Source organism: Neomonachus schauinslandi, chromosome 2 (assembly GCF_002201575.2).
Source record: "Neomonachus schauinslandi chromosome 2, ASM220157v2, whole genome shotgun sequence".
Taxonomy (NCBI): Eukaryota; Metazoa; Chordata; class Mammalia; order Carnivora; family Phocidae; genus Neomonachus; species Neomonachus schauinslandi.
Genome location: NC_058404.1, coordinates 6,378,857 through 6,396,613, shown reverse-complemented (window position 1 = coordinate 6,396,613; position 17,757 = coordinate 6,378,857). Strand labels below are relative to the sequence as shown.

Here is a 17,757-nt window from a genome sequence, read left to right as displayed (position 1 = left end):
GTGATGACATTACAAGACGGCCACACCAGCACATATTCCTGCAACAAAGGTACTTGTAAAGGAGATTCACATACTTCCATCACGTCCACTGGATGACGGTTCCCTTCCTTCTGTAGCTTTGTCCACAGTACAATCACCCACAAAATCGAGCTCATGATCACACTGCGCTTCACCACCAGATGAATTCCACATTCGAGAAGTGCTATCTTCTTTCTGTGCTCTTCTCATGTCCAGCAATTCTTTCATTTCTGTGCTGCTCCCTTCCAGAGGAGTGAAATCGCCATCAAGTCCCTCCCCTCCATGCCCCTGCGGCAGAGCGGGCTCATCATCCACATGGCAGCATCTGTTCCCCTCTGCATGCGGGCCTGCTCTTCTCTGAGCACCAGCCTGCTGACAACAGCCTGGGGTTCCTTCAGCAGCACACATTCCCTCAGAGGTCAGGCAACCCCACATTGTGTCTGCCGTGTGCTGTGTAGGCTTCTGAAGACTGCAGCTAGTTTTTGCTGTTACATCGGTCATGTCGACTGACCTGGGATTTTTACCAATGCAGGAAAAGTCAGCCATCTGCAGTAGGTTTCTTCTTTCCCTCTGAGAAAGACCTCCCCTGCAGCTGAACCGAGCAAGGCCTGCAGATGGCTGAAATCCAGGAAGAAGAGCCTCTGAATTCCTTTCCCTAAGATTATCAGGTGAAAAATAATCATCGTACGAGGACACCCCACAGCCAGGGGTCTCAACAGCACACCCGGCTGGGAGCTGCAGGCGGCTTCCCGATGTCCACAGCTGCACCCGCGGCCCGGCAGGCTTCCCACCACACCCCTTCTTCTTCAGTCTCTCTTCGGGGGGCGCATCCGAGCTCTCAGACATTCTTTTTCTCTTTGCTGAAGAGCTCTTGGATCGTGAACGTCCCGAAGGGCGGCGTTTGGTTGCAGATAACGTAGGGGACAAGCTGTATTTCTCAACAAACACCATCCTGGCCGCGTCCTGCTTGTCCGGGGTGACTACCTCACCTGCAGGATCTCCCGGCTGAAGAATCTCTTCTTTGGAAAGACTACCCATGGGTTTCCGAGGAGTTAACTGACTGAGGTAACTGGGAGATGCTGATGAATGGATGCTACTTGTCTTCAGTGCAGGTGAAGGAACACACACATCACTTTTAATTTCATCCACAATTCCTCCCAGTTTCCCTTCCTGACTTCCACATCTCGCGTTTCCACAAAGATCGTCAAAAGACGAGTGCAGGTCACCAGCAAAGGATTCATCTGGAAAGTATTAATGAAGAATTAACTTTTTAAATGGTTTCAATTATTATAAAAGTAACTTTCGGTTAACCGATAAAGCAGTACTTCTTAAACATAGTTATTGGTTAAAAAGAGTACCGACCATATCCTGGTTCTTCTCATTTCCACCTGAGGACACCTTTCAGGCCAGCATTTTTCACTAAGGAACCGGGCACTGAGGGCATGGGGACTGTGGGGAGGGCGGGGACAAACCTCTAAAACTGTTATGCTCACTTTCTGAACATTCATATGCATGTGCACTTCCTTCCAGGAAAAGCATCCAAACCTTGTCATTAAATTCTCAAGGAGGTCAATAATTCTAAAAGGTAAGAACTAATGCTACCATCTACATCAAGGTCTAGTCTTCCACGAAGCAGCCCACCTGAATTCTCTGTCCTCCACGCGCAAGTCCTCATGCTGCATTTATACTCAAAAGCAAACCACCTGGGAGATCTTATGGTTCTGACTTCCCACATGTTCTGTACATTTCTTGAGAGCATTGCTAGGCTGCCACCCATCTCCTGAAAACTATACACACGTTTCTACCTCCAGGCCTTGCCTTCACTCCACGCTTTAATCTGGGTCAGTCCTACTCAAAACCCACCTCAGATGTTGAAAAATCTCCGAGTCCTCCCACTTCACCAGGGCTAGTTACACACATCCTCCTCTGTTACGCAGAGCTTTGCCGGAAGTTCCCAAAAGCATGTGTCCTATTATTATTAGTATTCCTATCTGTCCCTCTCAATAGCCTAGAAGCTCCCAGAGCACAGACACTATTTTCTGGAATCTGAAGCCTTTAACCCAAAACTACTAAAGGCTCTCCTTCTAAAGAAGAACGGAAGTAACCAGCAGGGAGTGGAGGGAAGCCCCTAGCGGGGGTGGCACTGTCCCCACACCAAGTCAGGGAGCCTGCGTGTCTCCACGTGAGGAGCTAGAAATACAAGACACTTTTAGCATTAGCAGCTCAACAAGCTTAACACACTTTTCAAAAAGCTGACAAGCAGTGTGCATGTCATGAAGCATAAATCCTGAGGTCAGACTGCCTAAGTTCGAATCCTGGGCTAGCCACTCACAACCGATGTCAACTTTTACGAGCTGTTTGACCTCTCTGGCCTAGTTTTCTCATGGACACAAAGGGAGTGACAATGGTATGTACTTCATAGGGCCAGTGAGAGCATTAAATGAGGTATAGCATATAAGACACAGAGACCAGCGCCCAAGACTGGAAAAATGAACTCTCTGTTAGTTACTACCACTCGTGTCCAACTTATATAAAATAAGTACATCACGTAAAAAATAAAAAGACGGAGATTATTTAAGACAGATGCGTAATTTTGATACACACCAAGAGATTATAAAAATAAGCCACACTTAAAGGAAGCTGTGATTTAAACTCCTGACACCTTCCTACTATTTGTCATCTGTCACTGTTGTGGCTTTCGTAGCTCTGCTACTTACCTGGGCCCTTCTATAGGTGACACTGGGTGCTTATATCACATTTCTTAAAACTTACTCAAAGGAAAGCCATATAAGCATGAAAAATTATCATTCAAAGTGAAACACAGGCTCCCACATTTAAAGTGTACGTATAATATAAAACCCTAATTTTTTTTTTTTTTTAAAGATTTTATTTATTTGGCAGAGAGAGACATAGCAAGAGAGGGAACACAAGCAGGGGTTGTGGGAGAGGGAGGCAGGCTTCCCACGGAGCAGGGAGCCCGATGTGGGGCTCGATCCCAAGACCCCGGGATCATGACCTGAGCCGAAGGCAGACGCTTAACGACTGAGCCACCCAGGTGCCCCTAAAACCCTAATTTTATTCTTTCCTACACTCTGCTTCTAGGCAGAAAATCTGCCATTTACCTTCTAATTTTTTTAATGATGTCTGCACACCTCACTTACCCCCTTCAGTCACATGTCCCACAGTCTTTACCCATGGTGTGAAACAAGCATTTCTCATACTGTTCTCAGTAATACACAGTTTATACTGCATGCAAGTTAGTACATACAACATGAATTTTTAAAAAAATGAGCAACTGATTCTGCGCCAAGAAATTAAATGCCTAGGAGAAAAACTGTAGGAGCCAAAAGGAGGTTTAACTCATGCAATTTCTTATGCCCTAATTGTATTACAATACCTATTTTTTATTTTAATACCTAATTTCAGGGTAAAATTCATGAATTCTAGTTTTTAACCAACTGTTCTTGGCATCAGAAGATACTCCAAATAAGAAAATCACCATGTTCTCATAGTTTAAATATATCACAGAAAAGAAAATAATTTTACCTGAACACAAAGTATCATGTGAAATGTTCCAAGAAGCTTCCCATGGGGAGTTAGCTGGGTTATCATGAGACTTCTCAAGCATCTGCGAAGCTGAAAACATAATCGCACACTTCATCAGATACAACTCTGACATGTTAGTAGGTGAAGCCCATGGTAAGGCAACACATTCTGCTCTTCCACACAAACATCGACTTACACCTGGTACTTCATTTCCCAGACCTACTATAAAACAATAAGCACAAAAAACTTACTCAAATCTATTACGGATGATGAGAATCATAAAAAATAATCTACATGTATCAGGTTAAAAAAGGATTAAACCATAGGATATAAAGTTAGAAGAGATTTTGAGGGGCACCTGGGTTGCTCAGTCGGTTAATGCAGCCAACTCTGGGTTTCGGCTCAGGTCATGATCTCAGGGTTCCTGGATCAAGCCCCACGTCAGGTTCTGCGCTCAGTGGGGAGCCTGCTTCTCCCTCTGCTCTTCCCCTGCTCAAGCTTGCTCACTCTCTCTTAAATAAATAAAATCTTTAAAAAAAATTTTCAATATAACAGAAATAAAGAAAAACAAAAACTAAGGCATGAGATACTTAGTCTAAAAGCAGATTCCCTCAAAAGAAGAGCCTGATTTATTTTTTTTAAAGGAAAACAACCCAAAGATTTTAAAAATTACAAAGGAGCTATAAAAAATAGGATTCTCAACCTATACATCCAACACTACACACCGAATATATGCTTAAAATATATGCTTTAAAACTATAAACTCGACATAGGCTTTAAAAATCTCAATGAAGCATAAGATTTTCTGGAAGAAAATATTAACAAAGTCTACCCAGAAACAGATAAAAATCTGTAAGAATCAAGAAATAACTAAAATACCTAGGTAAAGAGGGAAAAAAACCCTTCTAGCACAACTTACCCAATAATTTGCCTCACTTTCACTTTATAAAATGTGAGCACTTACAGGTAGGGGAGAGGTTCTCCCTTTTCTCCTTCATCTCCTGTAATCTCTTCTCCATTAGACTATGCTGGCCGCTGCACATTTTAATTGTGGGACTATACATCAATGAGCCATTAGATTCAAATAAGAGAACAGGTACGTCATTATCTGAAAATAAACAAAACTTTATTTAGCTAAAAAAATAAAAGGCCAGAAGGTTTAATACTTCAACAATAGGATTCCTTTCAAGTAACAACCCCCTCCCCAACACCCACGGTCTTCCTCGTCCCCTGCAACATCATTACCCACTGCTACCAACAGTCTATCTTCAGTCCACCAGCCCACAAGCAGTAACACTGGTGCGAAAACTGCTGGCTAATGTTTGCTGAGGAATGTCATGCGCCAGGCACTGGGCTAAGCACAATACGTCACTGTTTCATTCAACCTTTCCCAAACCCAGTGCATCAGATTATCAGTCTCCCCATGTAAAGATGAAGAAACCAAGACACAAAAGTTAAGTAACTTGTTTATATCCAGGATCACACAACTAGCGAGAAGGTAAAGCCAGAGTGCAATCTGGTTCCTAAATGCTGATAAAGAGCGACAGAATACATCACCCCAAACATGTCACTTTGGCGTAAGGATTATTTTGAGCAGAATGCTCTTAAATCACAGCAGGTGAAAGAAAGATGCTCTGACACTCCCCACCCCACCCCAAGCTTCTTCCTGAAGGCAGGAGATAAAACTCCCCTTTGAAAGATGCACCCCCTCCACTTTATCACCAGAGAAGGGGAGCTGACGCCAAGAGAATTCTGTAAAACAGGCCTTATTAAAGGACCTCTTATCCTCCTTTGGTTCCCTTATATCTTACTTTTCTACAATTGCCTCTCCTTGTTCAACATAAGGTTCTACGAGCTGAGAACCTAAGATGGGTGCAGAAACAGTTCTGCCTCTAGGAGTAGTGTTAACTCTAGGTCTCAGAAACCACTACCACTAACCAACCCTCTCCGACCCTCAACAGACACACATATCAACTTTGGGCTCAGGAGTCCGTCAGCCATGAAATGATGGCTAAAACGGGTGTGGGTGCACAGGTATGTGTTTTTCTGGAATCCATACCTGGCACATGCTCAAGGAGAACTTCAGGGCTCTGACCACCTCCCCTCACCCACCAATAAAAAGACCAAGAATCATTCAGCATCTTCTTTGCAACTCTTAAGCCTGAACAACTCTAACCACACTTCTGCTAACATGCAGACATGTCAGTTCTATCTGTAATACCTTATATTATAGTGTTTAAAAGGCAATTTTTATTAAGATATAAATTTGATCCAAAAAGATAAAAGTTCTTTAGTACCATATTGCCAAATTCTTTTAAAATACACCATTACTGTGGTGTAAGAAGGCCCAAAAAGCAAGAGTATAAAGCTGACAGGAAAGTGGTACAGGGCTGACCTGACCAGACTACAGAGGGTGAGCAGTGCTGCAGGGCAGGTGAAACACAGGGTTCCATCTGAAATACTTTTCCTTATGATGACCTGAGGAAGTAGAAGCCCTGGGTGGGGTGTGCACCTGACTTCTGGTTTACACCCTTCTCATGCAAGTACAGCTGATGGGTGGTTGAGGACACAGCGCCTCTAGGGCCCAGTCAAGGAGCCACTAGGAGGGTTCCCATGGGGTTGATGCTTAGAGAAAGATCAGTGGAGGAGTCAAGCAATCATCCAGAAGCAGGGGGTAAGGATCATGGTGGGTAATTGGCATTAGGCAGAAAGGGATGTCAAGAGTTACTCCACGTGTCTGTCTGGAGCAGCACAGACCAGTTAGTGAGAGGCTGTTAGGGAGGGACCAGCATGGCACCAAGAGAAAGAGGCCTGATTCTCAGGCACTGGGATGACTCTGCAAAAAAAAAAAAAATGATAAAGGCAATGTTTTTGGAAATTATCTGGCAGCACTGTATATACAAGCTAAACGTTCTAGTCAATTCTGTTCCATTACCATGACAGATTTAAAATAAAGCTTGATAATTCTGCATGAAAAATTTCAAAATACAGAGCAGAGAATCTGTGATATGGCAATATACACTACAACAAAAAAGTAGAGGAATTAGTGCTTCTTATTTTTATGCCATGCATTATATAGTTACCGAAATTGCTTACATGTATCACTGATGTGTTGGGATTGGTCTGAAACACTGAATTTAGGTAGTGAAAAAGGCAAAAAAGAGAAATACAAAAAACACATATGGTACTTTAGAGTTTCATGATGTTCTAAAGTATTTTTATAAATCATTAAAAGACTACATGTAGCAAAAAAAAAAAAAAAAAATCCAATTTTAAAAATGGGCAGGAGATCTAAACAAGACATTTTTCCAAAGAAGACATACAAATATCCAACAGATACATAAAAAAGAGTCAGCACTACTCATCAGGAGGGAAATGCAAATCAAAACCACAATGAGATTCTAACCACATATTAGAATGATTATTATCAAAAAGACCAGAAATAACAAGTGTTGGCAAGGATGTACAGAAAAGGAACTCTTGTGTACTCTTGATGGAAATGTAAATTGGTGTAGCCATTGTGGAAAACTCTATGGAGCTTTCTTAAAAAATTAAAAATCGAACTTCCAAAAGAGCCAGTAATTCCAATTTTGGGTATTTATTTACCTGAAGGAAATGAAAACACTAAAGAAAAAAACAATAAAGGAAAACACTAATGCAAAAAGATATCTGCACCCCCCTCAGGTTCACTGCAACATTATTTACAAGTGCCAAGACATGGAAACAACCTACATGTCCACTATGGATTAATAAAGAAATGTGGTATGTACACACACACAAACACACACATGCACGTGTGCATGCGCGTTCACACATGCACACGCATACACACTCAGAGGAAATTTTGTCAAACAGTGTCAAATCAGAAGTCTACCAATACTATTCAGCCATAAAAAAGAACAAACCGTGCCATTCGTGACAGCATGGATAGACCTTGAGCACATTACACTGAGTGAAATAAGTCAGAGAGAGAAAGATAAATACTGTATGATGTCACTATATGTGGAATCTATAAACAAAATCAGAAAACAAAAATCAAAACAACCAAGCTCATGGGTAGAGAGAACAGACTGGTGGTTGTCTGAGGCCCCGGGGTGGGGGGATGAGCAAAATGGGTGAAAGGGCTCCAAAGGTACAAATTCCCAGTTATAAAATGAGTGAGTCATGGGATGTAATGTATGGCATGGTGACTACAGTTAGTAACACTGTACTACAATTTGAAAGTAGCTGGGGAAACTGGGTCTTGAAAGTTCTATCATGAGAAAAAAAAATGCTTTGTAAATATGTATGGTGACAGAGGTTAACTGGACTTGTGGTGATCATTTTACAACATACACAAACAGTGAATCATTACACCATACAGTTGAAACTAATGTTCGGTCAATTATACTTCAAAAAAAAAAAAAAAAGAATAGAAATGACTCTATGATTAAACACATCAGGACAAAAATTTCCCTATTTTTTGATTCCAGAGAAGCAGCCTGTTGCTACCTAGATCTCCCAAGTTCATTATGTGATATCTGTAGCCTTGTGCAAAACGCAATCATAAACAACAGTGATTACGCCACTGTTCAAGTGCTTTAAGGTTTTACAAATGATTCAAGACAAAGAAATAAAGTATCTTGAAGCCAACTAATGCCTACACAGAGAAAAAGAAAATATAGAATCTATAGAAAATACAAATAATGTCTGCGTAAAAGCATCAGGGAACTATTGAAGAGACCAGGACCAGAGGAGTCAAGATTCTGGAAAGGAGGAGCACTGAGAGGCCAGCTGACGAGCAGTGGATGTTTTTACCCCCAGGAGGATTTACCATTAAGACCCCTGGGGCAGAGGCTGAAGGTCCAGTCTTTGACCAGGCACACAGCAGTTGCTGAGAAACAAAGACACAAGCTAAGTGTTTATCAGTATCAACAAACTAAAGAGAAAACCAAAGGCTTTGCGGCACCAAATCCCACTAAACAGGGTGTAGTAGAAAACAGGTCCTTGCACGTATGTGATTTTATCTTCAAGAAAGTTGCCCAATTCTGAAGCTACAAATGGCAGGATACTAAAAGTTAAGCCAAATTCTTCTGTGAAATGGTGGAAAGTTCTCTGTGGTGTATTTTCACTGAGAGATGAAAATGGGAGTTCAGGACCAGTCAGGGGAAGAGATCCTAGTTATCATGCCAGGCTTTCAGTGGAAAGGTTTAGATGGGGGCATCTGGGTGCCTCAGTCGGTTAAGTGTCTGCCTTCAGCTCAGGTCATGATCTCAGGGTCCTGGGATCGAGCCCCACGTCAGGCTCCCTGCTCAACGGGGAGCCTGCTTCTCCCTCTCCCTCCACCCCTGCTCCTGCTGTCTTTCTCTCTCTCTCTCATAAATAAATAAAAATCTTAAAAAAAAAAAAAAAAAAAAGGAAAGGTCTAGATGGCCACGCTCTGGCATCAGTGTCAAATCAGAAGTCTACCAAGCCTTACCAAAAGTCAGTGAAGCTCCTATTCAAATCAGTCCAGATAAAGCCAACAAGGCCCCACTCCAACTGCTTAGCAGAGGGAACTAGAAACTTTGTGTCTAAGCAAATAATAATGCCAGGGCACCTGAGGGGCTCAGTTGGTTAGGCGACTGCCTTCGGCTCAGGTCATGATCCTGGAGTCCCAGGATCGAGCCCCACATCGGGCTCCCTGCTCAGCGGGGAGTCTGCTTCTCCCTCTGACCCTCCCCCGTCTCGTGTTCTCTCTCTCATTCTCTCGCTCTCAAATAAATAAATAAAATCTTTAAAAATAAAAAGGAAAATAATAATGCCTAGAGCTTCAAACATATTTTATAACTAATGACTTGCCTTCAATTACAAAAACCGTCCATTCCTACTAAGAGACAGGACGTATATGAGAAAAAAACAAGAGGGAAAAAACATATAAAACAACACAGGCGTTCTAGATATTGCAGATAGAAGCAAAGAAAGATGAAAAGAAAAAATGTGAGTGATTTAATCAGAATAACAGAATCTATAAAAAAAATAACAGAAACCCTAGAACTGCAAATAAAATAACCAAAATTATGAGCTCAACAGATGGATTTTATAGCAGATTAGACATGGCAGAAAAACATATTAATGAACTGTAAAAAAAGATCAATAGACAATATACAAACTGATCCACAGAAGGGGGAAAAAGAATTCAAGTACCTCTGTGAACTCCAACTAGGATATTTAAAAAGAAAATTGGACCGGGAGCCTAGGTGGCTCAGTCATTAAGCATCCACCTTCGGCTCAGGTCATGATCCCAGGGTCCTGGGATCGAGTCCCACATCGGGCTCCCTGCTCGGCAGGAAGCCTGCTTCTCCCTCTCCCACTCTCCCTGCTTCTGTTCCTGCTCTCGCTATCTCTCTGTCAAATAAATAAATAAAATCTTTAAAAAAAAAAAAAGAAAAATGGACCAATGAACATAAAATTCAAACTGCTGGAGGCAAAAAAAGCAAACAAAAGGCAAAGTTAAAAGAAAATATACCTTTAAAAGAGCAAAGATACAACTATGGGCTAATGTGTAAATAGGTATTCTGAAAGCCCAAAGACAATGAAATGTGTTTCATTTTTTTTAGCTTTAGTGAGGAATAATTGAAAGATAAAAATTATATTTAAAGTGAAATAAAGGAAAGAATATATTATCTAACATTTCCCTATTCTAGGTAACAAAACAAAAAGACCAAGTATTAGGTAAAAACACAAAGTGAGATACAAAGTAACAAAGAAATGAACAGAGGTTTATTCTAATAGGGCTTCTTAGTCAAAAATCTGTTTTTCCATAGTCATTCCTTGAAGTAAAAAGCTCCATCGATGTGGTGAGTGATGGAGACTTTGGCCCATGAGCTCACACCATGGCCCTCCGGCAGCAGCGGTCCTGTCTCCTGCAGCCAGGTCCGCCCGGGCACCACCGGCCATCCGGCAGCTGAAACAGGTGCACGGGACCGCGCTGGATTCCTGGACTCACCCAGACTTCTCTTCTGCCTTTGTAGCTCTGTAGCCATTTTCTCAAATTTCTTCTGAAGCCTTTTATCATGTTCCGGTGTTTTAGGAATAAAATCTTTGGGCTGCATACACTTCCTCTGTGCAGAAAGGACATAAAAATGACTACTGTACCACAGCTCTGTAACGAGACAACATGTTCCCGACGCTTCTGATACCTGTCACAACACTGCAAGTACAACTTCTGACAGAGGCATTTCTTGCCTTGCATGTGAAACAGCAGTATTTCTTTCTTTCTGTGCCTAAGAACTGCAGCAGAACTGAAAGACTAGATACAAGGCTGTACATTAAGTAGCTACGTTTTCTGAGGCATTTTCAGGATCCCAGCAATCTTAGTTTCCATGAAGGTTCTTAAACAAAATTAGTCGTTTTCCTTATTTTTGTTACTCTAAAATTATCTCTCCTCCTTCCCCGCCCCCCAAAATCGTAACATGGTAACAAAGTACAAAAACAATTATTTTCTAACTACCAAAGAAAGGAACCAATATTGAATCCTGCTTTATTGCCTTAAATCACAGTAATTCTATTCAGCCAGTAAAACCCAAAAACTCGAACTACACATACAAGGTGTGACAAACAGGATGAAGCCTGAGGCTTATGTCCAAAGAATGTCTTCGGTTAACTTTCCCACACCCACACTTGTGTTCTTGACTGAGCAACTTGCTCTCATTCATTATTTAACGAAATTTTTTTTTTATGTATTACTTATATATGACACATATAAAAAGATATGTGTCAAGCACTGGTCTTGGAACAGAAGAAGATTCTGGCTATCAGGAGCTTATACTCTATTAAAGAATGACAGAAAATAAACATCATTAATAAGTAAAATAGAAGTTATGTGTGTCAAGAGGGTTAATTCCAGCAGGCCTGGAACTGGCCTGAACTGTTTTCCCCAAAGTACAAGCACAGCATGCAATGTCCTAATGAACAATGTTGCTTTGTAACCATGAGTCCAGAGAATCTGGGAGCATTTGTACTCCCAGAGCTGGTCAACTGCCCATCACCAGTGGGAGGGCTCTGCTGTTGGGGGAGGTAAATGTACTGACAACAGGGGTACACGACCAGCACAAGAGTCTCCCTTAGGCCTCCCTGGTCCCAGGGTGCTCCCCAGATTCTCAAACATTATCCTTTAGGGTCCTGTGAATCTTCGTTGGCAACTGAACCCCAGCTAACTGCCACCATTATTACAGTATGTCAGAAAGGGGCGAGTCCCCCGGACAGTCAGGAAAACAGCACAAGAGTGGGATCAGGACAGCTGGAGCAGTGGGAAGGAGACACTACTGTACACAGAGCAGTCAGAGGGGGTCTCCCTGAGACAGGAACTCTGGCACAAAGCCCTACTAAAGTTAGAAAAATGGTCACACGCATGAAGTTTGGGGCAAGCATGTTCCAGATAGAGGGAACAGATACGCAATGCAATGGCTCTAAATCACAAGTACTCTTGGTGAATTTAAGAACAGCAAGCAAGAGGGTCAGGCTGGCAACAGAGAGAAGGGAGAGGGAAGCTGAGAACCTTGTCAAAGAGCCCAAAATAATATGGTCTGAAGTCATGTTCGCTTTGCATGTTCGCTTTGCAACTGCACTTAGAAAAGAGAAAGGAGGGGCGCCTGGGTGGCTCAGTTAGTTGAGCGACTGCCTTCGGCTCAGGTCATGGTCCTGGAGTCCCGGGATCAAGTCCCACATCAGGCTCCCTGCTCGGCAGGGAGTCTGCTTCTCCCTCTGACCCTCCCCCCTCTCATGTGCTCTCTCTCATTCTCACTCTCTCAAATAAATAAATAAAATCTTTAAAAAAAAAAAAGAAAAGAGAAAGGGAATGTTTTCAGGCACAAGTGGACATTTAAATGAAGTAGGTAAGCAGTCATTACTTATGCTTCAGATCAGGGAAAATGACCAAGATTAATAATATGCAGCACTAGTCACTGTGTCAAGAAATAGGTACCCCTGTACACTATTGGTGGAACTGTTAAAGTGCATGTACATTTTGACCCAGTCACTTCATTTCTAGATAATCCACCTGGAGAAATAAACTCAAACATGTCACATAAACAACGTGCTTAGTAAAAACTGACAATGATTTAAGGGTGCACAAATCCAAGAAAGACACACTGATGCCATATAATAAATATGGAAGAGTGAAGAGCTACTATATACTGTCGTGAAATGGTTAAACACACACTGTTACGTGAAGAAGAAAAAAACAATCTCCCAGACGATACACGTAACACAGAACCTCACTGTACAAATGTGTGTGTGCGTGTGCGTGTGTGTGCATGCGTCTGTAGTGTACGTGTACCGAAGACCATCCACAAGGACCCAAGTCAAACCAAAAATTGCTTATTTTGAGGAAAGAGACATTAAGAGAGGTATTTGCCTTATCTGTGTCTACCCAATGTTTTACGATGAAAATATACTCATATTATTAATATGTTTTTAAAATAAGTCCTTCACTTCTAAAAGGGTAGACACAGCTATTGCTTGGCGTTATCACTTAGAGTGGGGACTTAGAGGCTCTAATTCACCTCTAATCGAAGGAAATCTGGACAGAGACTGGAGTTGTTTGTCCATCACTCTAATTGAAGGATATCTGGACAGAGACCGGAGTTAAGTTTGTCCGTCACCGCCCTGCAAATCCCAGCTTGCCCGAGATGAAATGTCTGAGATACAGAATTCACCATTTACAGAAAATCTGAGACGCCCACGGGACCGTCTTCCTTAACCTACAGGAAATGTATGGGTCTAGTCTGTCTAACTCAGTTTGGACAAAGTCTGCAAATCTCCTCCCCAACACGGATCCTCACGTGAAAACAAAGCAACTCTGACGTTTCCTAGTAAACCAATTTACCTCAAATAAAGAAATCACAATTAAAACTTTTAAATAATAAAAGAGTAAAAATGTTATGGATCAAATGTGAACTAGACCTCAGAGGAAAGCCAGTGTCTTTATGTTTGCACTTAATTATTTAATAAATAACTTGGGTATTTCTGCATCCGACTTTTGAGATTTTCCAGCTAAACAGCAGAACAAAGGTATTTTGCTGCAGACATAAAAAACTGAATTCTGAAGCAGTTCCCAGTGCACCTGTATGTCTGCTAGTCTCTTGGCAACTTTTAGTTTTCCACTGGCCAGACACAGCTCTTCCACTTCTCACAAATTACATCAAAGCATTTAAAGGATACACTAATGTCTGTAACTTTCTTAAAAACCCTATGTGGATGGGCACCTGGGTGGCTCAGTCGTTAAGCGTCTGCCTTCGGCTCAGGTCATGATCCCAGAGTCCTGGGATCGAGCCCCGCATCGGGCTCTCTGCTCGGCCAGGAGCCTGCTTCTCCCTCTCCCACTCCCCCTGCTTGTGTTCCCTCTCTAGCTGTCTCTCTCTCTCTGTCAAATAATTAAAATAAAATCTTTGGGAAAAAAAAAAAAAAAACCCTATGTGGAAAGAACAGTATCATCAACTCCAACACTTAGGACACCTCTTAATATATAATATATATATTACACAAAGTGTCATTTTCTAGGAAAAAAAGAATGAATACATTCATAACTGCCACTGTCGAAATCACATACTTACTTTTTTTTTAATTAGGCTTGGGAGGTGTTCCCTAGTGTTAGCTGCAGGGAAGAGTGCTTCATCGATGTGTGCTCCAGCCGTCCGGCATCTGTGTAATTAAATTGACAGAGCATAATTTGTTCCTGTTATAGTCACACAGCATCGCATCAGCGCATGTATCAGTCAGCAATTTAAGAGATGCACAGGCCATGTGAACAGACATGACTTTTACAGTAAGTACATTTATAACCAAATACAAAGGGCAATATAAATTCAACTTTCCAGGGTGCCTGGGTGGCTCAGTTGGTTAAGCGACTGCCTTCGGCTCAGGTCATGATCCTGGAGTCCCGGGATCGAGTCCCGCATCGGGCTCCCTGCTCGGCAGGGAGTCTGCTTCTCCCTCTGACCCTCCCCCCTCTCATGCTCTCTCTCTCTCTCATTCTCTCTCTCAAATAAATAAATAAAATCTTTAAAAAAATAAAATAAAATAAAATAAAATGCCTGGAGGAGGGGCGTCTGGGTGGCTCAGTCGGTTCGGCGTCTGCGTTCGGCTCGGGTCATGATCCTGGAGTCCCGGGATCGAGTCCCGCATCGGGCTCTCTGCTCACCAGGGAGTCTGCTTCTCCCTCTCCCGCTCCCCCCTCTTGTGCGCTCTCTCTCTCATTCTCTCTCTCAAATAAATAAATAAAATCTTAAAAAGATAAAAAATAAATTCAACTTTCCAAAATGGTCTCTCTACAGTGTTTTTTTTTTTTTAAAGATTTTATTTATTTATTTGAGAGAGAGAGAATGAGAGACAGAGAACACCTGAGAGGGGATAGGGTCAGAGGACGAAGCAGACTCCCTGCCGAGCAGGAAGCCCGATGCGGGACTGGATCCAGGGACTCCAGGATCATGACCTGAACCGAAGGCAGTCGCCCAACCAACTGAGCCACCCAGGCGCCCTCTACAGTGTTTTTAAAGCGTAAAGCAGAAGTGAGAGGCAGCTAAGGGAAGCGGTTTTTATGCAGTAACTTCAGACTTGTAACAGCCTTCAGACTGAGGAGAGTGGGGCACACACACAGTATAAGCATATGCTGTTAAATGAATAGTAGAAGAGTAAACAGGACATCAAAGGAATAATCTAGAGCTAGAAGGGCCCTAAAGAAATTCGGCCAGAAAGATTATCTTGCCCCTAAAACTGGTGTTTCAACGGAGAGCTGGCTGGGCGATCCCAGCTTCGCCAGGCTGGGCCCCACCACCCGCAACTGTCTGTCATCAGTCTGTCACTTCCACTCTCCCTACACTGCCTTCACACCTCCCTGCCTGTCTTGGGAATCCCCTGACCATTACCTACTTCCAAGCATTCAGACGCTCAAATCTAAACAATTACAATAATTTTCTAAACGATCTCCTTACCTATAGTTCCTACTCTTCTCATTCATTCATATTATTACTGAAAGATTAAGCTTAAAACGTTTTATTCATCTCTCCACAACCCCGATCAAAAGCCTTCAATCATTCCTGTGTTTACAGAATAATCGTACTTACCTGTTGTTTCAATCTTTTTAAAATACGGCCCCTACACGCATCTCCGACTATATTTCATAAACCTGTCACTGTTCAACATTTAGTATGCAAATGACAGTTGAAAATATAATTAAAATACAATGCAAAAAAAGAATAGGGAAAATATATCAAATTCATATAGAAAACTCTCTTAAATATATTAAGAATAAAAACAAAACTTCAGAAATGTAAATATGATGCTATATACTATATATAATACAGTATTTCTCATTTTAAGCAAAGTCTGGAAGATTACACACCAAACTGACACTACTACTTACCACTAGGCTAATGAATCTCAAAGTGTAGTCAGAAGACCCCTGGGGTCCCTAAGCCCCTTCTGAGGGCATGTGAGGTCATACCGTTTTTAGCACAAGAAGGCTTCATTTGCCTTTTTCATTTTTCTCTCATGAGCATACAATGGAGTTAAAGCTAACTGTGTGTGTGTGTGTGTGTGTGTGTGTGATCCCGATACACTGCAGAGGCAGACAGAACAACGCAACTGTCTTTTATTAAGCCAGCCATGAAAGAAGTTTGCAAAAAATTAAAAAAAAAAAAACACAGCACAATAATTATAAGAGAACAACAACAAGGTAGAGCAGAAGCCAGAGAGAGAGCGCACAAGTGATACTATGGGAGCCAGGAGAAGCTTTAGGTGGGAGGCGACCACCAGATTAAATTCTGATGAGGAAGCAGATTTGGGAGGATGCAGATCTTCCGTCTGGAAGAAGAGCACAGACAAAAGCCCAGCAAAGCGAACAACAGCATGACAATTCTGGGAAAACAGACACCACTTGGTGCGACTGCAGTGGATGCACTGGAGCGAGGATACTAAGGACAAGGAGGTCACACAGGTCACCCTGAGGGCTGTATCTGCTGCCAAGCTCATGAGCTTCAACGGCCCTCATGCTGTGGGTCCCAGGGTGCTAGGAGAGGTGGGGGGCCCTGGACAGGCCACTCTGCAGATGTGTTTCAGGACAGGAACACTGAGGGCAAGGAGTCCGGTCAGGGACTGTGGGGGTAGGAGATGCCGCAAGTTTCACCAAAGCTGTGGGACTGGGTGGAGATCTTTGAATGAGCAGTATTTAGAAATAAAAATGGAATGTTCTTGAGCTCTTGTTACAACTGGTGGACTGAGCACATATGTTTTTCTCTCCTGCCCCCGAAACCCCATTCAAATGAGAGTAAAGTAAAACAAAATGACACAGACCAACAGAAATAAAGAGTAGATAAGAGATGTCTGGGGAACTGAAAAGCAAATACAGAAAAGGAAACCCAAGCCTGGAAGCTGGACGAGGGAGGACAAGGGACTGAACTCCTCTCCTCAGACCTCAAGGGCTCCGGCAGCAAGGGGGGGGTCTGAGGAACAGCAGCCACACCCCTAACTGTGCCCACAGTCAGGGCCACTGAACCCCACTCGCTCCTGCCACCAGAGCAGGTGACAGGCTCAGTTTTCAGACGACTAGGACCAGGAACGCGCTGGACTCAAGGATACCAGGCTGAGCTCAGGTAGGACAAAGTTTCACACAAAAGGAAATATATCTGTGTGCATTTTCAGATTCAGCTAAAAACAACTTTCCCAGTTGTAATAATGTAAAGCAAAACGGCTGATTTAGCTCATCAGCTGCGGATTTTATTTATCGAATCAGGAGAGAAGCAGTGTGGGTGCAATGAGTAGGGGCACGTACATGGTGTGGGGTCCCCCAGAACATGGCCACTTGAAGAGCTAAATTTGCATTTCCCAACTACAAAGTCTAGACAGTGTCGGAAACTGGAAAGTAAGGCAGCAGTGGGGCCACGGTAACTGGGAGTACAGAGGTCCAGACAGAGCTACAGCAAGATGCATGGGTGGAGAGGTGTTACCCCTGGGGAACAGGAACTGGGGGAAGGGGTTAAAAAGGGACCACTGTTTCACTACAAGCCTTGTAATAATAGCTGACTTCTCTCTTTCCTGTGTGTGAGGGGCCCTCTCTCCATAACAGGATGGGAACAGGAAACTAGGCATTCTGATTCAAAGGGCTCTGGCTGGCACAACAGGGAAAGAAATGGCACCTAAACCAAGACAGAAAATGAAGTCAGGAGGTAGTTAACA

The 17,757-nt window shown here is 42.7% G+C and overlaps 1 protein-coding gene across 1 annotated transcript in view; it reads right to left on the bottom strand.

Annotated features, from left to right (window-relative positions):
- The window catches only part of MCPH1 (microcephalin 1), a 250,386-nt gene that overhangs the window by 196,601 nt on the left and 36,028 nt on the right, over positions 1-17,757 (bottom strand). The window contains exons 3-7 of the mRNA XM_021694299.2: positions 14,139-14,226; positions 10,532-10,646; positions 4,529-4,672; positions 3,565-3,654; positions 75-1,259 (exon numbers count right to left, since the gene is read on the bottom strand). Coding sequence (XP_021549974.2) covers positions 75-1,259; positions 3,565-3,654; positions 4,529-4,672; positions 10,532-10,646; positions 14,139-14,226 — 1,622 coding nt within the window. The remainder of the gene's footprint in view (positions 1-74; positions 1,260-3,564; positions 3,655-4,528; positions 4,673-10,531; positions 10,647-14,138; positions 14,227-17,757) is intronic.